The sequence below is a fragment of the Penicillium hordei genome (genome assembly GCF_028827395.1).
Source record: "Penicillium hordei strain IBT 12815 chromosome Unknown utg000001l_segment0_segment0, whole genome shotgun sequence".
Taxonomy (NCBI): Eukaryota; Fungi; Ascomycota; class Eurotiomycetes; order Eurotiales; family Aspergillaceae; genus Penicillium; species Penicillium hordei.
Genome location: NW_026623142.1, coordinates 8,312,658 through 8,336,444, shown reverse-complemented (window position 1 = coordinate 8,336,444; position 23,787 = coordinate 8,312,658). Strand labels below are relative to the sequence as shown.

Here is a 23,787-nt window from a genome sequence, read left to right as displayed (position 1 = left end):
CTAAAAGGAGAACAAATAATATTGCTTTGTGTAGCCTAGCGCCTCAGCGTTTCATATTCTAAATTTATAACAAGGAACAGTACCTTTTCTTTCCTCTCATCTATGACACGTTGATACATTATGGATGTGAATGCCTACAACGGTAGGTAGTATTGAAGCCTCTTGAAGGGTTTGGTGGGGAGGGAAAAAAAGGGAAAGAGCGGTGATTGGTTCGTGGGTTAAAGATGTGGCTGTGCATTATGTAATTGCTCAAAACTCCACCCAAGCACCAGCCACAGGATCAGGCACTGCATGTGGCGGAAGTTAAAACACGTCGTCCCAAAGGGGAAACCACTTAACGCGCCAAGTCGCGTCCAGGGTGGCAGAAACCGTGTTCCGCCCACAGCTTTTTGCTCTCCCTTTCTTCACTTGTATCCCATACCACCACCAATCCACCTGACCATCGTCTGGTATCAACACATTAATTCATATCCACCATGTCGTCACCAACACAAAGACGGAGGGGTCGTTCCTCCAAAAATTCAACTGCATCGCCCAGTTCATCGTCTCGACAGGAGCCCCCTAGCAGTCCGACTTTTCAAGCCACCCCTCGTGCCTCGAGACGTCTAATGGGCGAGGGAGTCGCACCCTCTTCATCCCCCATTTTTTTCCAATCATCCCCGACCAAGGGAGGCAACAATGCTGAGACTCCGGACGAACGCATGGCCGATGCCAGCTCAACGGTAGACGATGGCGACAGAACCCCGCGAGGCAACCCCGGTGTGAGAGGTATGAATTTTATTTTAGCAGAACAGCAAATTTTTTCTTCTTCAATATAGATCCCTAACCGCCAACCAGACTCTTCTCCTATTCATTATATTCCCAGTTCTAGCCCAACTCGAGGCTTGGGTCGGTCTGATATCCGTTCCGACATCCGCTCCGATGCATTGAGTACCGCCAGCAGCGGATTATTTGTGTCACCGGGAGGCCAGGGCCGACGGGGAGGTCCTCGTCGCAGCGATTTGCACTCCGGTGGCTTTGGGTCTACTCCCAGTCGCCGTAACCGTGTGTTCATTGATGCCAATGGGATGCCCACAGGTGATACCTTGCCTCGCTCCGATGCCACTTTCTCGAATATCAACCCCGGCACCTCTGAGGCTGATGCCATGGCCGGAAACTCGACTCGTGTGATCTGGGGTACCAACATCTCGATCCAGGATTCAATGTCGGCATTCAAGAACTTCCTGTATAATTTCGCCACAAAATACCGCCTCTGGGCTGACGGTGCCTCCGAGGACGAAACCAGACTTATGGGAGAACTAGCAGAGAGACATGAGTGCATTACCATGTGTAACAACATGCGCCGACTCGGTGTGACCACGTTCAATCTCGATGCTGCTAACCTGAAGTCATACCCATTGACCCGCAAACTGTGGCACCAACTTTCCGCATACCCGCAAGAAATTATCCCTCTGATGGATCAAGCTTTGAAAGATGTGATGGTCGATCTAGCCCTCAAGGAAATGGACGTTCTTCGGTCAGAAAGCCAACGCGCTGCTCAGCCTCGTGATCGACGTGGTCAGCCCATCCTTACCTCAGACAATGTGCTTCCTACTGTCGATGTGCCGGATCTGGTTGGTGAAGTGGAGGCTATGACATTCAAGGTACTCCCCTTCGGTCTGGATCGAACTGTGAACATGCGTGATCTCGACCCAGCCGATATGGACAAGCTGGTCAGCATCAAGGGTTTGGTCATTCGTGCTACTCCCATCATCCCCGATATGAAGGAAGCTTTCTTCCGGTGCAGCGCCTGCAGCTATGGTGTGCAGGTCGACATTGATCGTGGCAGAATTGCCGAGCCAACCGTCTGCCCTCGAGACTCTTGCAAAGAGAAGAACTCAATGCAGCTCCTTCACAACCGTTGCTCCTTCTCTGACAAGCAAGTTATCAAGCTCCAGGAAACCCCGGACAACATTCCTGATGGCCAGACTCCTCACTCGGTGTCTCTGTGTGTCTACGATGAGCTAGTCGATGTTTGCAAGGCCGGTGACCGTGTAGAGGTGACTGGTATCTTCCGGTGCAACCCCATGCGTGTCAGTGCTCGTCAGCGCTCGCAGAAGTCCCTCTTCAAGACGTATATCGATGTTCTTCATGTGCAGAAGTTTGACCGTAAGAAGATGGGCATTGACATGTCCACAGTCGAGCAAGAAATGTCTGAGCAAGCGGCGGAGGCAGATCAGGCGCGCAAAGTCTCGGCTGAAGAAGAAGAAAAGATTAAGCGGACTGCCTCTCGTCCCGACATCTACGACCTGCTGTCTCGTTCCCTCGCTCCCAGCATCTACGAGATGGACGACGTGAAGAAGGGTATCTTGCTACAGCTGTTTGGAGGTACCAACAAGACCTTCCAAAAGGGAGGCAACCCGCGTTACCGTGGTGATATCAACGTTCTTCTGTGTGGTGACCCCTCAACCTCCAAGTCCCAACTACTGCGCTATGTTCACAAGATCGCCCCACGCGGTGTCTACACCAGTGGTAAGGGTTCATCGGCTGTTGGTTTGACTGCCTACGTGACCCGTGACCCGGAGACTCGCCAAATGGTTCTCGAATCCGGTGCCTTAGTTCTGTCCGATGGTGGTGTTTGCTGTATTGATGAGTTCGACAAGATGAACGACTCCACGCGCTCCGTCCTTCACGAAGTCATGGAACAGCAGACCGTGTCTATCGCTAAGGCCGGTATTATTACTACCCTGAACGCCCGAACATCCATCCTGGCCTCTGCCAACCCCATCGGCAGTAGGTACAACCCTAGACTGGCTGTTCCACAGAACATTGATTTACCGCCTACTCTGCTCTCTCGTTTCGACCTGGTGTACTTGGTTCTTGACCATGTCGACGAGACGGAAGATCGTCGCTTGGCCAAGCACTTGGTTGGCATGTATCTGGAGGATAACCCTGAGAATGCCAGCTCACAGGAGATTCTGGTAAGTGACCTTTTCGGTGCGATCAATTGGCGAGATTTCTAACAGTTCTACCTAGCCCATCGAATTCCTTACAGCCTACATTACATACGCCAAGACCAACTGCCACCCTGTGATCACCCCAGCTGCCGGTGCTGCACTCACCGATGCCTACGTGGCTATGCGCCAGCTAGGCGATGACATCCGCGCCCAAGAGCGCCGTATCACTGCCACCACTCGACAGCTGGAATCGATGATCCGACTTTCCGAGGCGCACGCTCGCATGCGTCTGTCCACCGAAGTCACCGTAGGCGATGTTGAGGAAGCCGTGCGTCTCATCCGCTCCGCCATCAAGGCGGCAGCCACCGATGCCCGAACCGGTCTCATCGATATGGGCCTTCTGACCGAAGGTAGCAGTGCCGCTGACCGTCGTCTCCGCGACGACTTGAAGAAGGCAGTGCTGTCCCGCCTTGATGAACGTGGCGGAGTGAGTGGCGGTGCAGTCCGCTGGACTGACCTGTATCGCGATGTGAGCGAGCAGAGCGACAACAAACTCGACCACAACCAGTTCGGTGATGCGGTGCGCTCGTTGGAGACGGAGGGCTCAGTGAATGTCTTCGGTGAGGGTGCTCGTCGCAGTATCCGCCGGGCGGCCATGAGCATGTCCTAGGTGGCTGCGATGATACCATGATGTGATGATAGATTAGGCTGCATGTCATCTCTGACTGAGGGTGTTCTGGCGTTGGTGTTTTTATGTATAATGCTATGGGATTCGGTCTCAGAATTGTTGTACGTTGTAGATTGATCCTAATATTTTCCAATTTCATGGATTCCGCAAAATTGCTGGCTTTGTTAGACTAAGACATAGTTAGATGAAAAAGTACTAACTCACATGCATCTAGACCTAACAAGCACAATGCCCCGAGTGGGGCTTGATCGTGTTGCATATGGCGACTCATATCCCTGTCCTGCAACAAGCATCGAATAAGAGATTGGAAGGAATGTTTAAGATTGGAAAGTGTAATAGTCTTTGGTTCTGTAGATTGTACTTCTTCATATAATCCATTGATATAGAATAAATTAATGAGCATTGGAATATAAAATGAGGTAGACACAGAGAAGACCTGACACAATCTAGAGAGAGAGAGAGCGAGACAAAGGTGCCCACGTGCGCTGATGACTGGTCAGATTGTTAACGTCACCAAAGGGGTGGAGGTATGGGGGAGACAAAGTTACCATACCAAAATTACCAAAATTACCAGATGTACATCTAGATCGCCAGCATCATTCTCCTTTTCACCAATATATAGCCATTGAAAGGAGGGTTGACCTTATTATACCTAAATAGCACATTCCAATGGCATTCCTCAGCTACCTACCAAGTCAACCACCTCTAATTCAAATAAACTAGATCAGATTGTATCGCCTTAACTCTTAGCACACCTCGATGAGAAAGAAGATGGGGCCGTCATCCGCTAGTCATCGGACTAGCCGAGTTCGGGGGCCCCATTATAACCTCTTTGACCTGCCTTCGGAGAGCTAGAACCCTCCGAATTTGGCCTCCCTGCTCCCCTCGCCGGGTTATTTTTTTTTTTTTTCTTCTCTTTCCCGTCATGAGCTTGGGATCAACACAAACTCCTCTTCACATTTCTCCCAGCCGCCACCATGAGGTATGTAACTCGCAATCCCAATCTCGTTATCTTTCAGCCATTCCACTCCCCGCGCCTCGAACGTACTGACTCGATTGTTTCACAGGTTCGGTGAATATCTCCGTTCTTCCATGATTAAGGAATTCTATCCTTACTACATTGCCTACGATGATCTCAAGGAAGCTCTCAAGACAGATTTCGTGGACGAGCCAACCCCCGATAACACCAAGCCCGCCCGCAAAGAATGGACCGAGGACGATGAGACGCACTTCGTCTCCTTGCTCGAGAGTGAGCTAGAGAAGGTGTTCCTTTTCCAGAAGCGCAAAAGCGAGGAGATCGTCGCCCGCATCCAAGAAAGCGAGCTCGAGGTAAACGATGTCGTCTCCCGTCTGGACAGCTCGACCGATTCCCGTCGCCAGAGTATTCGAGCTTCTCGCCCCGCGCCCACCGATGCGGATTTCTTGCTGCTTGAGCAGGTACTCAGTGACATTATTGCCGATGTTCATGACTTGGCCAAATTCACTCAATTGAACTACACCGGGTTCCAGAAGATCATCAAGAAGCATGACGTATGTGCTCCTTCCAATTTTCAACTCGGCCCCCCCCCGAATTCGCTAACAATCGCACAGAAAGAAACTGAATGGTACCTCAAGCCTGTTTTCGCGACACGTCTGAAGGCAAAGCCGTTCTTCAAGGATAACTACGACGCTTTCGTGATTAAACTATCCAAGCTCTATGACCTGGTCCGGACCAAGGGTAACCCGGTTAAAGGTGACGCGTCTGCCGGTGGTACCCAACAAAATTTTGTGCGTCAGACCACAAAATATTGGGTGCATCGGGATAATATTACGGAGTTGAAGCTGGTGATCTTGAAGCACTTGCCTGTGTTGGTCTTCAATGCCAGCAAGGAGTTCGAGGAGAAGGATACGGCTATCTCCTCTATCTACTATGACAACACGGATACTTGGGAACTGTATCAGGGTCGCTTGAAGAAAACAGAAGGCGCCGAGGCAATTCGACTGCGTTGGTACGGTGGAATGGAGAGTGACCAGATCTTCGTGGAGCGGAAAACCCACCGCGAGGACTGGACGGGAGAAAAGTCCGTCAAGGCGCGTTTCGTGCTCAAGGAGAAGAACGTCAATGCCTATCTCGATGGCCGCATGACAGTTGAGCAGATCTTCGACAAGATGCGCAAGGAGGGTAAGAAAAGCCCGTCGGAGATTGATGATTTAGAGCAATTGGCTCGCGAGATTCAGTACCGCGTCCTTACTCGCCGCTTGGTGCCTGTCACCCGTACATTCTACCACCGCACTGCATTCCAGCTGCCAGGTGATGCTCGTGTTCGAATCTCTCTTGATACGGAATTGACCATGATCCGAGAGGATAACCTGGACGGCCGCCAACGGTCTGGGAAGAACTGGCGTCGTATGGATATCGGAGTCGACTTCCCATTCTCCCAGCTGCCCCCGGAGGATATCGACCGATTCCCCTATGCCGTACTGGAGGTGAAGCTGCAGACCCAGGCGGGCCAAGAACCTCCCCAGTGGATTCGGGATTTGACTGCCAGTCACTTGGTTGAGGCAGTCCCGAAATTCAGCAAGTTCATCCACGGAACAGCCACCATGTTCCCTACTCGCATCAACTTGCTCCCATTCTGGTTCCCACAGATGGGTGTAGACATCCGCAAACCCGCTAGTCGTGAATTCGGTATCCACAGACCGCTGGCGAGTACCTCAATATCCGCCAATGATGAAGATTCGGATGATGATGAAACCCCTGATTCGCAAGAAACACCTAACAGAGACGTCACCGAGCACCAAAATGGGTTGTTTGAGACCAATGGCAACGAACTGGATATCGAAGAACGCATCGCCGCCCAGCCTCTGCCTGGCGACGAAGACTACCCCTTGTACGACTCAGACGACGAATCGGTCTATTCCGACGAACTCGAAGAAGCCCGTCGCATAGGGGGTGCGTACTACGCGCAGCAATTAGCCAAACACTACCTCACTCAAACTGGTCACGCTGTCGCACAGGGTCTCATGGCGATAATCCCCCGCCCCCGGCCAACATCCCTACCTCCCCCCGAACAGCGTGGGATCGCTGTTTTGAGTAACCACCGACGCACCCTACAGCGCTTCCAGGCTCCCCCCGGCAAACGTACGTCATATCCATACCATTCCGTGCATCAATCACCTCACCCAAACTAACCAAAAACTAGGCATCTTCGTTCCCATCCGCGTGGAACCAAAAGTCTACTTCGCTGCCGAGCGAACCTTCCTCTCCTGGTTAGAATTCTCCATCATCCTCGGCGGAATCGCCGCAACCCTCCTAAACTTCGGCTTCGACAATGCCACCCTCATCTCCTCCTGGGCCTTCACCATCCTCGCCGCCGGCGCTCTCGTTTACAGTCTCTTTTTGTACATCTGGCGCGTCGACAAGATCCGCAAGCGTCGCGACGTCAAGCGCGTCTACTACGAGCGCTGGGGTCCGACGGTTGTCAGTGTCGGACTCGTCGTAATCATTTTAATTAACTTCGCGCTGCGCGTGCGCGCTGGCGGGTTTATGGCTGCGCCAGGATCGGAGGGTGAGCATCGCCATGGTGGGCATGGTGAATTGTAGAACTCTTTGTTTGGAAAAGAAGAACGGAATCCTTCTCTTCTTCTTCTGTCTTTGGGGTTGACCACTTTCTCCGCTGCTCGTGGGCGGGCTCTTATGTTTGTATCTACGTGGCGCTTGGGCTGGGGCGTTAGGGATTGTAAATCATGTACAAACTGCATCCATGCTATTGCAAATATGAGAATGGCACTCGATGTCTATTTTTTGGGGGTTTCTTTGCTTTTTGTTTCGTAGATGTTGTACATCAATCCATGGATTATCCATGGATATTCAGCAATATTATTCAGGATAAGACATATCGTCTTCACAATAAGGTGTAGACTGAGAATGCGAGTTCAGAAAGACATCTTCAAAAAGATTGCCAAACGGAAACGAGAAAGGAAACGCCATGCCCATACCATCTTGTGGAGCTTGATCAAACAAGCCCCCAGTAGTGTTCATACTACCAATATCACTTTCGTCAAGTTGACGACCATTTTGCATCGAAGATCCTGTTACCGGACGCTCTGGTACCCCTGCTCCATCATGTGTCTGCGCACCAGCAGAGAATCGCCTAAGCAGTGATTCAAAGATCGGATAGAAGGCCGCAATGACCGGGAACCGGTCTTGCAACTTTTCAAGTATCAGCATGCAGAACTGCGCACGATGCTGTGAGATCATTTGGATACCGGTATCTCCTCTGTGGATGTTGACTATATAGATTGAGAGCACGGACAGCACGGGGGCAATTCTGGAAAGACTTTAGCAAACCCATCAGGGGGGATTGGGGGAACGGAACGTACATGGTAGCTGCGGCTGCATATAGAAGATCCTTTGCCATGAGTATTTCGAGCATACGGGAGACCTCTGTGCATATCTCGAATGTTGGGGTGTCTAGTCCGGTATTAAGAGAGAATCTTGGGTTGCTTCGGTGTAGAACTAGTCGGCATCCCCTGTGGATTCAATGCTCAGAATAAATGGCTTCTGAAGAGTCCATTCGAAGGTTAACTTACTGGTATGATATCTGAGTCAATATAGCCCATTTGCTACTATTTGTTGACAAAGACTTGGATTCCGGGGGAAGGGATGAAGCCCACAAGGAAATTTGCTCTAAGCAGATATCTTGTGAGTGGCCGGTATCTTCTTCGAATTTGAGAGTGAAGTAGCGATCCACTGTAATATTCCTTAGCAGGGAAGTACATTTCGAAACAGGATGATGGGATGTCGAACCTGTCCGAGCTAGTTGCACCGCATTTATCGCGAAGGTATTTGCCTCATTGAAGCTTTCTCGGGAAGGTTCTGTCTCTTGAGACCCGACTTGTTCAAAATCTGCTTCCGATAGAGGAGGAACATTGCAAAGTCTTCCTTGTACGTGTGGAGGACGATCGAGAAACATAGAGAGATTTATGTCCATAGCCTGGTACAGAAAGTCAGACCAGCAATAGACCTGGGGGTTCGTGAACAATAACTGACATATATCATCCACCAGAGTCTTCGCCATAATTTTCGATCTTTGTCTCCGAGACGGATGTATGACTTTCTAGAATATTGGTTGGTTACCCTTAGTCCGCGATGGAGGGATGAGTAGGCTCACGCTTGATGCAATCCTAAAGCCTGGGCCATTCCCACAGAGATACCAACCCAGTACCAAGGGTCTTTATGCTCTAGGAGTCCATGCCACCAATAGCACATAAGAAATGTAGCTTGAATGGTCACGATGGCATCTGTTTCATATCCAGCATCATAAAGAGATTTAGCCCTCCGGTAAAAAGTGAGACTTGCAGCATACCGGGACACAAATCCAGCATCAGCAATGACTGAATCCGAACAATACACAGTAGCAGCGATGTAAATCGCATTCAAGAGCAAGTGCGAAAATTTGCCTTCCGAGAGAGAGACGAGAAAGCTCGACCAGTCAAGAATAGGCAGTGCAGCAAGTGAAAAATGGAAGTAAGCGTCGAGAAGGGCCTGACTGGTCTCTTGTGACGGGAGATCAAATGCGCCTTGGCTGTTAAGACTTTCACTAGTAGATATGCGGAGCCTTTCAATTTCCTGCGTCGTCGGTCTGCCCAACCGAGCCAGCATTGCCCCATGGAGATGGTCTTGAAGTGGACGAACATCCGTCGTACCCCCGAAAGGATTTCCAAATTGTTGGACCAAGTAGTTGAGATTAGAAGTGTCTCCAACATACGGCGTTTTTCCGCTTGGTCCAAGAGCTGGGAAACATGGCTCTTGTTGTAGTTTATCTTCATTGTCTTGAGCATGGGTGGCCAGAGGTGGGTTTGGACTCGTCACTCCTTCATACGACACATTACAAGAGGTCTGTGGAAGGCCCTTGCTAGTGCCTGCCTCAATGGGTAGGAGAGGAAGCTTTCGTTTCCTACATCTGAATTAGTCGTAATATGATGGCTTGGTATTTGCAGCCCTACCGTCCACGCCGAGATATAATCAGCTCACATTGGCGCCGGGCAGTTTGGCAGTTGGAACACGCGGCACCTTCACTACGATCGCATCTTACTCGTCGGTCATGGCATACACGACACGCGACTTTGACTGGACTGCTGCGCGGCATTCAATAGTTGTGAAAGGCAGTTGTCTGATTGTAGTAAGTTCGGCGTCTTGATTTCGGCGAATTTGGTGAGCTTGGACCCACCAAGTCGCCGAATTTTTGCGTGCCTGATTGGTTGGCGTCTTGGTATCTGCCTTCTCATTGGATGCTCAACACCAGCTGCGTCGAAATAACTATAAAACTTCTCCAAGGAGGGAGAAGTGAGCTGATTCTATCTTTTACACTTGAATTCTCAAGATAGCAAAATCCTCAGGTTTAGCTGGTGATAATGCTTTTGAATTCACCCTCTCGAAGCATACTCCGTCACTCCAATCCAAAGCAATGGTCACAGTGTCTCTTACCCACCATCGCAACAACGCGATACCTACGCACATCTTCAGAACCTAGCAGCTCTACATCTACACCCATACCATTTGAAAGGCAGAAAGATGGAGCGTCTGGGTATCTTCTGTATGTTCAATACTACGTCAACTCACAACCCTACTGATCTAGTCCTAACATTTTCTACTACCCAGTGCAAAAGCCGACGAACTCGTAAACTGGGGAAGACAAGGCTCCCTATGGCCCTTATCATTCGGACTTGCCTGCTGCGGAATCGAAATGATGCACACCTCAATGCCACGCTACGATCAAGATCGACTAGGCATTATTTTCCGCGCCTCACCACGACAAGCAGATGTGATGATTGTAGCCGGTACGGTAGTCAACAAGATGGCTCCGGCAGTGAGACAACTATATGATCAAATGCCCGAGCCTCGATGGGTAATTAGCATGGGCAGTTGTGCAAACGGTGGAGGATATTACCACTACAGTTACAATGTTGTGCGTGGTGTGGACCGCATCGTGCCTGTGGATATTTATGTGCCTGGATGTCCACCGACTGCGGAGGCGCTTTTGCAGGGAATTTTTCTTCTGCAGAAGAAGATGCGGAGAACGCAGGTGACGAGGATGTGGTATAGACGTTAAGGGAATATTGAACTGGGGTATATGAAACTGTAATATTCATTCCTCGATCTCGATTTGCATCTCTCGCTCTAGTGAACAATGCACGTCAGTATATCCGAAACAAATTCTGTGTTCATCACGAAGTACATACCCCAGATCTTAATCGCATGGGCAATGATCGTCTCAGCCTTAGCCATCACCTTCGCAGTGTACCTCTCCGCCTCTGTCGGATAAAGCTGACTTTTCTGCGCTTTGCGGGGATTGGCCTAAACACACCAGAGACATGTTAGTAGATTATCACACACACTTTCTCTAACAAGGCATGCAAAAAAGTCCGAAAAGAACCCACCATCATAAGAACAGGAACCAAATCCTTGGGCTCCGCCTCAGCCAAAGCCCTCAAATTCCTGAACCCATTCTCCATAAGCAACCGCGCGGTCCAACTCTTAACAAAAGTAACCTGCGCCATCTCGAGCAGATCCGCGCGCGCGCCAGCTTCAAGTCTATCACGCATATGATCCAAAACGGCCGCCATCATGCCCCAGTTCATGCGCTGGCAGAATTTGACGATGCCGGCGGCGAAGCCGTGGCATTGCTGTGCTAGGGTTTGGACTGTGCCGCGGGGGATTTGGTAGCGTTGGGCTATTGTTGAGAGGGGGATTTCGTTGCTGAGATCGCGGAGTTGGAAGGCTGTGTAGGCGCGGCGGTAGATTCGAGCTTGTTTTATTTGGGTTGGGTTTGTTTCTTTTAGCGAGGCACCTGATTGAACCCTGGTGTTGGAGTTTAGGATTAGAATGGGCTGAGTTGGGAGGTGTGTGTGGATATGTGTAGGAAGGAGACGTACATTGTGTTGACGAAACCCGGTTGCACTCCGACAAATTGTAGAGCTCGGAGACCGCTCTCGTCTAGCCGGTCTAGTTGATCGCGGAAGATTTGCCAGTCGATGGGAGTGTCCATGGCTGCTTGGAGCGGGGTGAACATGTAGAAGATGTGCATGTCACCGTCCATGACGAAAGCCTGTAATGCTCGTTTCAACTCTTCGTGAACGAACAGGCCGTCTTCAGGTGAGAATGCCGAGGCCACGACTGCCTGTCCTAATGGCGTGGCTTCGTAGAATTCGTCATCTCCGAAAATAAGAAGTTCTTCGTCGACTAGTTCCTGAAGAGCCGATCTCATGATGGTGTAGGCGAGTTTCTTGTCCAATGTGCGGTAAAGAAGCGTGCATCGAACATATTCTTTGATCGCCTCGCAGCCGGATACCAATCCCGTTGCCACGGCTTCTAGTAAAGCCCTTTGGGGTGTGAGCGAATGCTCTAGGAACAACAAAATAGAGTGAGACGGGAAATGCATACCGCTTGAGGCCTCTTTTCTCCGGTGCGAGGCAGCTCTCGATGGCTGGCATATCAGCGTCCAGCAGATCGCAGACAGCTTGCATATCAGCTTTCACGCAGATGAGATAGGTTTCGCCGGCATCATCCTTGCCCTTGCGGCCAGCACGACCGCACATTTGACGACTGTTTTTTGTCAGCTCATACCCCCAACTCCAGGAAGGAGGCACCCTACAGCATGGCCGGACCTACTAGTTCGCGGCCCATACGCGCACCGTTTATGATGACTCGTCTCGCTGGGAGGTTTACACCAGCGGCAAGACTGCATGTGGCCACGAGGACTTTGATCACGCCCTGGTCATAGGCCTGTGCAATTAGCTCCCGCTCTTCGGTGGTCATGCCAGCATCTAAGTAGTCATTAGTAAAACTAAAAGCTCTATCATGGATGTCAGAATACTAACTGTGAAACCCTGTCCCTTTGATGATTGTCGTCTCCAAAGCCGGATCCAACCCACAAGCGAGACTACGCAGCTCTGCGATAAGATCGAGTCGCTTGTTCAACTCTTCCGCCTCTGCTGGCGGCATCGCTTCACCGATAGTCGCGGCATGAATCTGGCATGCATTACGACTACCACAAAACACCAATGATCCAAACCCAGCAGCTGCAGTTTCCACTGCTAACGCTACCATGGCATTTGTGGCGGAGTTGCTGAGCTGCTTGAAGGTAGAAGGTTCAATAATTCGGTGCGGGGGTATGGTATCGTGTAAGGACGCAGCAGCAGTCAGCTTGGATGCCGTTTGGAACAGTTGCCTCGAGGTTGCAGCAGGGTAGATTCCATTCTCGTATACCAAGTATTCGTCGATGGGGATTGGTCTGTATGTGGAGATGTAGAACTTGGCGTTCATCCATTGTGCCAGCATCTCGGTGTTCTGTAGACCTGTTAGAGCATTTCATCGAATGATTGCAACCATAGACTCACGGAAAGCGTGGCACTCATTCCAACAATCTGGATGTCCTTCTGTAATAACAGCAACTTCGTGACCATCAATTCCAAGAGATAACCCCGGTGTTCGTCGTCGAGCATGTGTAATTCGTCGAGAACCACGACTCCCAAGTCTCCAATGCTACATTCTTCGATCGCGCTGTTTATCAACGAATTGGCCTAGGAAAAGGAATATCAGAACTCTGCAAGTAACACTAAACGGCAATCGTGCACACCTTCTCTATCGTACAAACGGCGATATCAGTATCAGCCCAAGTAGCCGTCGTCCGACTTCCACCAAAGAAGCCCGTCACCCTGATATTCTTATGTAGTTTATTCCATTGCCTGCGAGGGAATTTGTCGTCACCATCGTCCGGGATATTCCTATCCACATCTTGCACAATGCGACGCATCCACTTGAGCTTCTCCTGAACCAAAGCAACATAAGGTAAAACCAACAGCGCTTTACGCCCCGGGTTTTCGATAATGCGTTTCAACAGCAACACATCCGCAACCAGGGATTTGCCACCGCCCGTCGGAGCCGTGTAAACCAAATGACGTTCACCAGAGAGCAAACCCCTAGCCAGCAGGCACGATGCCTGCCACGGGTAGATATTTCTAACGCCGAGTGCGGCAAAATTAGCCGTGAGAGCAGGCGGCAGACCATACTTTGGATTAGACAGGGATAGCAGTGGATTCTGACTGGAAGGCGGGGCAGTCGCAGCCACAGCCTTTTGATGATCATCTGGGGGTGGCTCCGCGCCCACGCCTGCACCAGGATTAATATTGCTGGCAGTAAAACGATGGAGGGGGGCGGTTAGCAGGTCTCGGGTAGACTGCAACGGAGCTGATTCCAATATGGTGTCTGGATTGACATTTTGGCGAGGGAAAGTAGCTTGTTTTACGACTGGACCAAGAGGTGGGATATTGGGGACTTGCTCTGTGGGCTCTCTGGGTTCTGTTGGTGGTCGCTTCTGTCCTGCCACGGGCGCTATGTGATACGCTTGTCGACGGACGATATCAATGGATGTCTGGAAGCGAGACTGGACTTGACCCGATGTCGACATGCCTGCAACACTAGCCCATTCGTCTGGGGGATAAAACCAAGTTTGATTTAATCAAAATTGGCCATCTCTCTAGATGTCTAAATTTTGAATGTTTGATGTTTGCATATAATATTTTGATGTTGTTTCCCCATGTTTTTGTTTTATTCTACGCGGCTTAGTCTTCGTTGATGCCTGAGGCATAATAGATTATATCAGCAATTATGTCATCCACTCTTATGCTCCCCGGGACTGTGGCTGGGTCTAAACTCGATGTGCCTGAGAGACATCGACGATCGTTGTGTTTTCAATAATGTGCGTATTGCGGGATTATTACTCTTATTGCATGCCCCCATGCCCCCATGCCCCCATTCTTTGCATGATTGAACTGTAATTCCGATGTGGCAAACCTGGAGTCCCTTGCTCGGGGACTACACCAACCTTGTACAAGATCGTACTTGGGTGGAGGCTTATGTGGATGCCGTTCTTCTAAGCCCTACCCTGATTATTCCCTACGGGCGGGTAGAAGCGCACAATGAGCAAAATACCGATATTCGTAGCCCCATGCGTGTCAACGGATGCCTAGGAGCAATGAGTGCGATTTCATCCAACCCGTGTCGTCGGAGCCGAGAAGGTCGGCTGACGATCTGGGGCTAGCGGTGGATTTGCACGCGGCTGGAAGACATCGTGGCATCCTCGGAAAGCATCCTCGGAAAGCATCCTCGGAACTTACAACGTATAACATCCACGTACATGTGAACTTACATTGGCTATACTTGCTGGGAGAAATAGAAGAGCAAATTGGCTGAGGGAAAAAAAAAAATAGACGAGGTTCCAAATTTAGGTGCCCATCCCGAGACCAGTGAGACCCGATCGGGGTGGAGGCGTCATAACAACTGTATCATGAGTTGCGCGTACCACCTATGCATTAGGATTGGCAGGATTAGCAGTAATCCAATGTTAGCAAGATTGTGAGGTTTCAGTATTGTATGGCGATAATATGGAATTCAGTCATGCATCGTGGAATGTGATATATATCCCAATAAGTATTCTTATTTCGCTATCTCCTCTAGAAGAAGCTTGCAAGGGAACGTTTCAAAGTCGCGTCTTGATACAGAGAGGAGACACAGGGAACATCTTTCAAGCCAATGGTAGAGATGAGAATTGTAATTGTTTGTCAGGCGAAATGGGTTGGACCTGTTGTTCCCTCGGAGGTCTGATCGCCGTTATATATCTCCCACATGAACCTGACCTTACTTCAACCCTAGGTCAATCTTGGAATTCATAGGTGCACACAGATTATTCCTGATGATATTCAAATTATATTTAATGTTCCATGAAATTACCCGGTCCCATGGGTGGATTTCCTAACGGAGTAGTCCGGCACGTTATACCCAAAAAGTTCAGACCTTGTCGGCCAGTTCTCGGCGGCATCGATCGTCATTGGAGCGAGTAGTTTAAATTACCTACATATATTATGATTACCCTTGGACACTCTGATACTCTAATACTCACCGTGCGGTTGCTTTTGTATATGTATTTCATAGACTCTCCATATCATCATAATCGCGTCTATGGACCCACAAGTATTCTATTGTACACGAGTTTATAGATGATTCCCCCCCTCCCCCCTTTTGCCTCTCCCGAGATTCGTCAATCCGTGTTTGGTCGCACAGGATCAGACGAACGGGGAAACCCCATCAAAATAGCATAAAATAGCAAATAGTATCCATAGTACTGGCCAGGTATCTGGCCAGGTATCTGGTATTTTTTTTTTTTTTTTTTCCAATATCAGTCCACCAAACTGATGTTCTTTCGATAGCTTCAAACTAGACCTCATGCCATATAATGGATCCCCTTTATGAAGTTCTGATGATACCGCATACCAGCATTCCCAGTGTCCGTACTTTGACATCCAACATATTAAGTAGATCGAGCAAGGGAGGTCCAAAAGAGGTTCTGGTTCCCATGTCCTTGGGGATCCGTCATATTAACATATTGGGACTAGGGGCCAGGTCGGGATCCTCGACGCTCTTTTCTTTTTCTCTTCTCTTTTTTCCCTTTTTCTTTTCTTTTCCCCTTCCCCATTCCCCGTTGGGCTATATCGTCTTTTTTTCCCGCTAAATCACTTTTGACCCGCTTCTCCCGACCCATCCCTCCCTCCACTCTATCTACTCTTGTCTCTTGTCTCTCTTCTCTTTACTCTTCCTCTCTATTCTTCTATTCTTCTATTTCTCCCCTTATTGTTGATTTCAATCCCTTTCCTTTTTATTTCTATTCATTCATGTAAGTTACTATTCTCCGTCTCATCTATCATTCCTCTATTCCTCCCCCAATATTGCTATTGTGTTCTAGGCAAAGTCCCCTATCAATTGTTCTCTATGATTGTTCTTGATATCGGGAAACGCCCTTCACCCCTGCAGAGAATAAGATCTGGCGCGGTCCACTCTTTGTCTTTCCCACTTTTATTTTTCGGTTTCCCCCTTCGCAACTCCCTGTTCTTCGCGTGTGGTGAATTATATCTGCCCACCCGTATTTTGAGATTTTCGTCCACTTTCCAAGTCTTTCTCTTTAAAGTTCTCCAAGATTACGGGTTCCCACTAATCACCCGCCACAGCTCCCTATCTTTTATATCTCCCCTTCTCTCATCTTCCATCACTCTTCATTTGCCCGTGGATGACTAAGGGACTCCCTCAATGACCACTCCCAACTCTCCGGAGGCAGTGGCCGATGCGGCCAACGGCTCCGCCACCGCGTATGGCACGCGATCGAGAGGTCGTAATGCCCCTCGGCCAAATTACGCCGAGGACCGTGATCTGGACGCGGACATTGATCTCTCGGCGCCAAACTCAAAGTCTGCCAAAAGAAATAGCGGCGTGGCACTCAACAACATTGTCAACGGCGCCAATATCGACGAGAAGACCTCGTCGGCGCAACCACGAAAGAGCCTGACTAATGGCCAGAACGCAAATGGTTCGGCAAAAGATGCCATTCCGGGGACCTCTTCATTTTCTGCCAGACCGGAAGACGTGAATGGATCTAATTTGAGAAAACGCAAACAACCCGCCAGCACGCCAAATTCAACTCCGAACTCGGGTGGCGCGGTGAAGAAGATATTCACCACCCCTCCAGGCGATGCCGAGGGGGGTTATTTCACCAATATGATGAGTTTTGAAAACTCAGGGCCCTATCTTCAGGATGGCCAATTAATAGCCGATGATGGCACCACTTTTGCCCTCAATGGTTAGTCTCCACTTCCTTCAAAGTAATTATTACGAAACTAATATTTTCTTTATAGACCATGTTTATTTAATTTGCGAACCTCCGGGTGAGCCATATTATTTAGCCCGCATCATGGAATTTCTTCCATCCAAAACCAAGCCGGGTGGCTTCATTGAGGCGATGAGAGTCAACTGGTATTATCGTCCACGGGATATCCAGCGCCATTCTCCAGACACACGGTTCGTTTTTGCTTCAATGCACTCCGACACCTGCCCCCTTTCTTCATTGCGGGGCAAGTGTGATATTCGACACGTGTCAGAGATCGAGGACCTTAGTTGTTACAAGAAGACAAGGAACAGTTTCTGGTACGATAAAATGTTCGACCGATATATCCATCGTCTTTACGATGTTATTCCGACTAAAGATATCATTAATGTTCCGGGAAACGTCAAAAAGGTTCTCGACGAACGCTGGAAATTCATTCTTGTCGAAATCGGCAAGGGAAAAGAATTGACGGGTGCCGTCAAGACTTGCAAGCGATGCCGTTTATACGCTGCAAACTCCGAATCCGTGGACTGCGCAGTTTGTCATTCAACATATCACATGCAATGTGTACGACCCGCCTTGACCAAGAAACCCGCTCGAGGCTTTGCGTGGGCTTGTGCCGCTTGCAGTCGCGCCCAAGAGCGCAAACTGGAGGCACGCAACACACCGTTAACTGGCAGCATCCGAACAGATGGCGAAGATGTGATCATGGAAGAAGAGGAGGAAGAGGATCCTCATAACCATGCGAATGGCATAGAAAATGGCACTTCCGCTAGCACTCCCGGAGCCGAGGAAGATTTCATGCCTCAGCCTGCAACCGTGGAACAAATTGCACAGGCTAAAATGTGGCCTTATCGATACCTGGGTATTCACTGCCGCGTGGAGGATGCTCTGGACTACGATGATCGAATTTACCCCCGAGCTAGCTCACGTCTAGGTACTCGACACCAGGCAATGGTTCCCGCTTGGCCAGGACGCGCGGTTGAATACGTGAAGCCTCTTGACGCGAAGAAAAAATCAAAGGTTCCTGGTGGCAAAAAGGATGGCAAGCTCTCCAAGGATGCGCAGGCAGCATTGGAGGCTGCAAAGCACGAGAGGGCAAACCGACCAAAGTGGGTTCAAGATGAGCCAACAGGCTACGTGCATCGTGGTCTGGATGAACCGGTCGCAATCAACGGAAAACAGGCGCGCACAGCCGAACTTCAATTCAAAATGCCCACTTCTGATCAGATCCCCGCCCGTGGCGAAGATGATGCACCTGGCTCTCATTTAAGCGATGCGGATCGAGAAAAATTCATCGACGACTACATGCGCCAAGCCAAGGAACTAGCCCCTGGTATCGGAGTTGAGAAATACTCCACGAATTTCCTCGACAGAGCCCTTGCACTTCTTTACTCTGAGAGCTTCGACGTTCAGGCTGCTCTGGCTAAGCTGAAGAAAACCAACAAGTACAAGGATCTCAAGGAGCCTCACATTCGACCGGAGGAGCTCAAGCTATTCGAACAGGGTGTCGCCAAGTATGGATCCGAATGGCGCAATATCATGAAGCACGTTAAGACTGTCCATATCTATCAGATCGTTCGTTTCTACTACATGTGGAAGAAAACACCCAGCGGTCGGAAGATCTGGGGGAGCTATGAAGGCAGACGTGGCAAGAAGGAGGTACGCCGCCACAGCGTAGTTTCATCTAAACTTCTCGACGACGTGGCCGATGACCATGATGATTCCGCCTTTGACTCCGAGAAAGCCATTGTCCAGAAGCGTGGATTCCATTGCAAGTTCTGCACTACCCGCCATTCGCGCCAATGGCGCCGTGCGCCCTTGGTTCCGCCCGGCACCGTTGTTCCGTCTGAGCCCTCAAACAAGAAAGACAAGGGCCCTATGCTCACCGTTGCACTCTGTCTTCGCTGCGCTCTGTTATGGCGAAAGTACGGGATTCAATATGAGGATGTTGACGAGGTTGCAAAGAGGATTGCAAGCAGTGGTAACAAGTCATGGCGACGCCGCATCGACGAGGAAATGCTCGCGCAACTGATTGTAGCTACCGAAACCCCGTTCATGATCACCCCTGCTACGGCAACTACGGCTACCACGATGGGAATTCCGCTTGATACAAACCCTCGACTCTTGTTGGAAGGAAAGGCGGAGGCCAAGGTGGAAGGTAAGGTGGATCCGACGAAAAAGAAGGCCAAGGAAACCCCCGCACCTTCAGCCACGACATCTGTCGAGCCTATGCCGAAGAAAAAGACAGTCCCCGAGAAAGTGGTGGAAGCTCCTCCGATTGTTCCCGACCCGCCAAAGGCCAAGACTCTCCCGTGTTCAATCTGCAACCAAGTCGAACCTTCGGGTGAAGAGCATCTTTCATGTCGGGATTGCCGCCTTACAGTCCATCGCAATTGCTACGGTGTGCGGGATTCGCGCCCTAGTAACAAATGGTTGTGTGATATGTGCTCCAATGACCGAACTCCCTCGATTTCTACAAACTACACATGCGTTCTTTGCCCAGTCTCATGGACCGAGCACGACCTCATGGAGACGCCCAAGAACAACTCCCGGAAAAAGACCGAGCGTGACAAGGAAAAGGAGCGCATGGAGAAGGAGATGGTTGCTGAGGCGATCAAGCTTTATCGCCAGCGGCAGGAGGCCGTCGGCAAGCCTGTGGGTCCTCGGGAACCACTGAAGCGTACTGCAGGCAACAACTGGGCCCACGTGCTTTGCACCTTGTGGACCCCGGAGTTGAAGTACGGCGATGCAGAGGAGCTTGAACCTGCGGAAGGATTCGGATCTATTCCCAAGGAGCGGTGGCGCGAGACGTGCAAGGTCTGCAAATCAAGTAAGGGCGCATGTGTGTCATGCAGCTTTGCTGGCTGCAATGCTCACTTCCACGTTGGCTGTGCTTTCCAAGCACACTACCGGTTCGGCTTTGATATCACACCCGTTAAGAGCTCGCGTCGCGACAGCATGCGAGCTATCCGTCTGGGCGAAGATATTGGAGCAGCGACACCTGCTGTTTACTGTCCTAATCACAACGTGCCGACTGTTCTGCACGCAATTGGCGAGCAGACAAACCAGGACCATCTGAACGCCCTCCAGTTGTTCGCCCAGACCTACAAACAGGCCGATCTTACCCTTACTGGAACCGTTCGCAAAGCGGCGTACATGCATCAATCTGTTGGAGCTCCCCCGCATCCTTCCACCAATGCGAACCGTCGGGCTTCGACGACTGCTATGCCTGCTTCCAAGGAAACCCACAAAGTTCAACCCGCTCTGGAGCAAGTGACTGAAGATCCCATGGACATCGATACCGACAACCATGTTGCACCGCGACCGGCTGCTCCTGGTGTGGAGACTAATCACAAATGCGTCCGATGTGCCACCGGCTTTAGTCCCAGGTGGTGGGCCATTGGGCGACGACCTCCCATGGCTAATGGCTCAGGACACCCTCATCATTCGCCTCAAGGTGCCTTCCCCCATTCCGAATTGGCGTACGAATGCCATAAATGTCACTTGAAGAACCCGGCGCCTCCTCCACCTCCGCCTGTACCAGAGCCTATGCCCGACCAACGGCCTTCGCCTTACTCTGCTCAACGTCCTATGATACCCACTTCACGAATGCCCGCTCATGCAGGTCATGCAAGCCATGCAGGACATACATTTTTGCCCCACCCACATCCCCACCAACACCCGCATCCCCCTCCTCCCCCTGGCAGTGTGCTTGGGCGGCCGATGCCTCCCGCTCACCCACCCAATGGACTTCCCGGACCTGGATACACTGGACCATACGAGCAACGCCACACGCCCGACATCGGTCTTCGCAACGGCATATCGCCGTCTCCTTATCCCCCAGCACAGCCACCTCCGCACCACATGAGTAACTATCCGCCACCGCACCCCGCAGGCCCACCACCTCAACACTATACCAGCGCTGGGCCTTCGGGACCACCGCCGCCGTATCCCACCCATCAGAGCCCGTATGGCCCTGTGCAAGCCCGCTCGCCACATCTTTCGCAGCCACCGCCGCGATCATACGCAGCGTCCGCGTCCCCTCCAATCGTGCAAGCGACAACGATCAACCGATCACCTCAGACCTCGCTGAGCGCTCTCAATGGCGGTCCGCCGCCTCGCATGTACTCTGTCGAGCGTGTGGTAGCAGCTCCCTCTCACTCACCACCAGTGACGCAGGCACGTATTGGCCCGCGGGGGCCCACTGCCACCCCTCCTACTCGACCGGAAGACACACCACCTTCTCTGATGGGCGGGCCACCGAGCAGTCGACACTCTGGGGTCAATGGTACAGCAGCTGGGACCGGAGCGAGCGCAAGTCCATCGCTGAAGAACCTTCTCTCATAACGATATCCTACACGAGTGCTCATAATCGAGTTGTATGATAGTGACCTATATCCTTTCCTATTTGCTTTTACTGCTACTGCATATGCATGCCACGGCATCCCATGAACAAAAGTGTGTCTAGGGCTGGGCTTCGTTTTCACTTTGTTTTTCCCCTTTTCCCTTTTTTTCTCTCTTTCCCTTCCAGCCACGGAGATCCCGGGTTTTTTCTCGGTTGATCCTGTCGGTCACCATCTTTTGTGCTGCATGGTTTCTTCTTTTCTTATGTGTTTGTTTTTTGTTCCCCGGCGTCTTGAATTACGGCACCCTTGGAAAAGTCCGTGGAGTCTGTTATGGAGTGGTTGGAGGGCTTGATATCGTCGAAAATCATGGATTGCATGGAGTAGGACTGGGCCACTTTATGATTGATATTACCATTACCCATTATTTCCAGCTAGATGAATTGATTAGCATTGCTACGATCTAAATTTCAGATTCTTCAACACTACATTATCCACTCGGTTATTCGGCACCTGGGCATGGATCATAAAACCCTCTCAACGGTACGGTGGATCTCGGAAGCTGGCGATGCTGACAAATGCCGATCAAAACGGATGAGGTCAGGTCGTCACAGCCGGATCACTGTTAGCTGCTGGGGATATAAGAGATATCTTCTCCCAATATTTGCATAGAGAATACCAATTGGACACTGAACACTGTACATATCACTCAATATGGGCGACACCATGCGAGCTATCGGTAAGTTAACGCGGGGTTGAAGAATATCCCCCCACTTGATATCAGCCACATTGAGGATCATACATGAACCATATCAACCCATCTGCCCTTCAATTCACTGCACTCACTCCCTTTGCTCTATACTCACACCTCAACACACTCTATACAATGTGAGCCCTAAACTAACAACCCCCAGGCATCAAAGGCGGCAAAGGCCCCGCAACAAACCTCTTCATCGACCAGATCGCCAAGCCCACCGCCGCAGAAGGCGAAGCGATCATCAAGATCCGAGCCTTCGGACTAAACCGCATGGATCTGCTCCAGCGCGAGGGCCTATACCCCCTCCCACCCCAAGCACCACCAACCATGGGCGTAGAGTTCTCCGGCGTGATCGAGAGCTTCGGATCAGACGGACACGAAGACTTCAAGGTCGGAGATGAAGTATTTGGCCTTGCATACGGCGGCGCGTACGCAGAGTACATCGCTGTCTCGAGTCATATGCTAGTGCACAAGCCTAAACAGCTATCCTGGGAAGAGGCAGCCGGAGTCCCAGAGGTGCGCACATTATCTTCTTTCCCAGAACCTCACCGATCTTCACTAACCAAACCCCCCACAGACCTGGATCACAGCCTCTCAAGCCCTGTTCCTAATCGGCGAATTCCAATCGGGTCAAAGCGTCCTCTGGCACGCGGGCGCCTCCTCGGTCTCAATCTCGGGAATCCAACTAGCAAAAGACGCAGGCGCGAAAGCCATCTACGCAACTGCCGGCTCGCAAGAGAAAATCGACTTCCTGGAAAAAGAACTCGGCGTAACAAAAGCCTTCAACTACAAAACCCAGGACTGGGCGACTGAGATCCAAACCGCGACATCTGGCGCCGGCGTCGATCTAACTGTCGACTTCATTGGCGCGACGTATTTCCAGGGAAATCTCGACGTAGCGGCACGCGACAGTCGCATCGTGCTGCTGGGTCTTATGGGTGGCGGCAAGTTACCCGAGGGGGTTAATATTGCGCCGTTACTGTTCAAGCGTGTGCGAATTGAGGGGAGTACGCTGCGCAGTCGGGATCTGGAGTACCAGCGGAAATTGAGGGATACGCTCGTTGAGCATGCGTTGCCTCGGTTCTGTGATGGGACGTTCAAGGTTTTTGTTGAGAAGGTTTTTACTTTTGAGGGGATTGAGGAGGCGCATAGGTTGCTTGAGAGTAACACTACTAAGGGGAAGATTATTGTTAGTTTGGAGTAGATTCAGTAGCATGGAATAGTTAAATAGTTAATACAGATCATGATATGAGGATATTCATGTATAACTTTGTATGTATTATATGCACATAATCTGATAGGTTGTAGTCAAGAGATCGACAATGTAGAGAACTCCACTCTTGCCATTTGCAGAATACAGAATAGG

General features: G+C 50.6%; 7 protein-coding genes across 7 annotated transcripts; 5 read left to right on the top strand and 2 right to left on the bottom strand.

Moving 5' to 3' along the window:
- Window positions 1–476: 476 nt before the first annotated feature.
- On the top strand, window positions 477–3,606 carry N7537_003170 (MCM DNA helicase complex subunit MCM4; the record flags this gene model as incomplete). Its single annotated transcript, XM_056894228.1, has 3 exons — window positions 477–768; window positions 838–2,960; window positions 3,016–3,606. 3 exons carry the CDS (start codon window positions 477–479, stop codon window positions 3,604–3,606), a joined length of 3,006 nt encoding a protein of 1,001 aa, XP_056759223.1.
- Window positions 3,607–4,601: 995 nt separating this feature from the next.
- On the top strand, window positions 4,602–7,207 carry vtc4 (putative vacuolar transporter chaperone (Vtc4); the record flags this gene model as incomplete). The annotated part of the gene is made up of 4 exons (XM_056894227.1): window positions 4,602–4,606; window positions 4,692–5,154; window positions 5,215–6,745; window positions 6,807–7,207. 4 exons carry the CDS (start codon window positions 4,602–4,604, stop codon window positions 7,205–7,207), a joined length of 2,400 nt encoding a protein of 799 aa, XP_056759222.1.
- Window positions 7,208–7,483: 276 nt separating this feature from the next.
- On the bottom strand, window positions 7,484–9,755 carry N7537_003168 (Zn(II)2Cys6 transcription factor; the record flags this gene model as incomplete). The annotated part of the gene is made up of 7 exons (XM_056894226.1): window positions 7,484–7,934; window positions 7,987–8,136; window positions 8,197–8,356; window positions 8,414–8,600; window positions 8,657–8,723; window positions 8,778–9,563; window positions 9,613–9,755. 7 exons carry the CDS (start codon window positions 9,753–9,755, stop codon window positions 7,484–7,486), a joined length of 1,944 nt encoding a protein of 647 aa, XP_056759221.1.
- A 265-nt stretch (window positions 9,756–10,020) lies between these two features.
- N7537_003167 (NuoB/complex I 20 kDa subunit family protein) lies at window positions 10,021–10,718 on the top strand (the record flags this gene model as incomplete). Its single annotated transcript, XM_056894225.1, has 2 exons — window positions 10,021–10,202; window positions 10,268–10,718. The coding sequence occupies 2 exons, from the start codon at window positions 10,021–10,023 to the stop codon at window positions 10,716–10,718; spliced, it is 633 nt and encodes a 210-aa protein (XP_056759220.1).
- Window positions 10,719–10,754: 36 nt separating this feature from the next.
- Window positions 10,755–14,075, bottom strand: N7537_003166 (DEAD/DEAH box helicase; the record flags this gene model as incomplete). Its single annotated transcript, XM_056894224.1, has 9 exons — window positions 10,755–10,786; window positions 10,849–10,963; window positions 11,047–11,467; window positions 11,542–11,988; window positions 12,050–12,211; window positions 12,261–12,432; window positions 12,487–12,955; window positions 13,006–13,188; window positions 13,245–14,075. 9 exons carry the CDS (start codon window positions 14,073–14,075, stop codon window positions 10,755–10,757), a joined length of 2,832 nt encoding a protein of 943 aa, XP_056759219.1.
- A 2,672-nt stretch (window positions 14,076–16,747) lies between these two features.
- Window positions 16,748–21,668, top strand: N7537_003165 (DNA-binding E3 ubiquitin-protein ligase SNT2; the record flags this gene model as incomplete). Its single annotated transcript, XM_056894223.1, has 2 exons — window positions 16,748–17,294; window positions 17,350–21,668. The coding sequence occupies 2 exons, from the start codon at window positions 16,748–16,750 to the stop codon at window positions 21,666–21,668; spliced, it is 4,866 nt and encodes a 1,621-aa protein (XP_056759218.1).
- Window positions 21,669–22,378: 710 nt separating this feature from the next.
- Window positions 22,379–23,625, top strand: N7537_003164 (NAD(P)H-quinone oxidoreductase; the record flags this gene model as incomplete). Its single annotated transcript, XM_056894222.1, has 3 exons — window positions 22,379–22,403; window positions 22,579–22,937; window positions 22,999–23,625. 3 exons carry the CDS (start codon window positions 22,379–22,381, stop codon window positions 23,623–23,625), a joined length of 1,011 nt encoding a protein of 336 aa, XP_056759217.1.
- Between the last annotated feature and the right edge of the window lie 162 nt (window positions 23,626–23,787).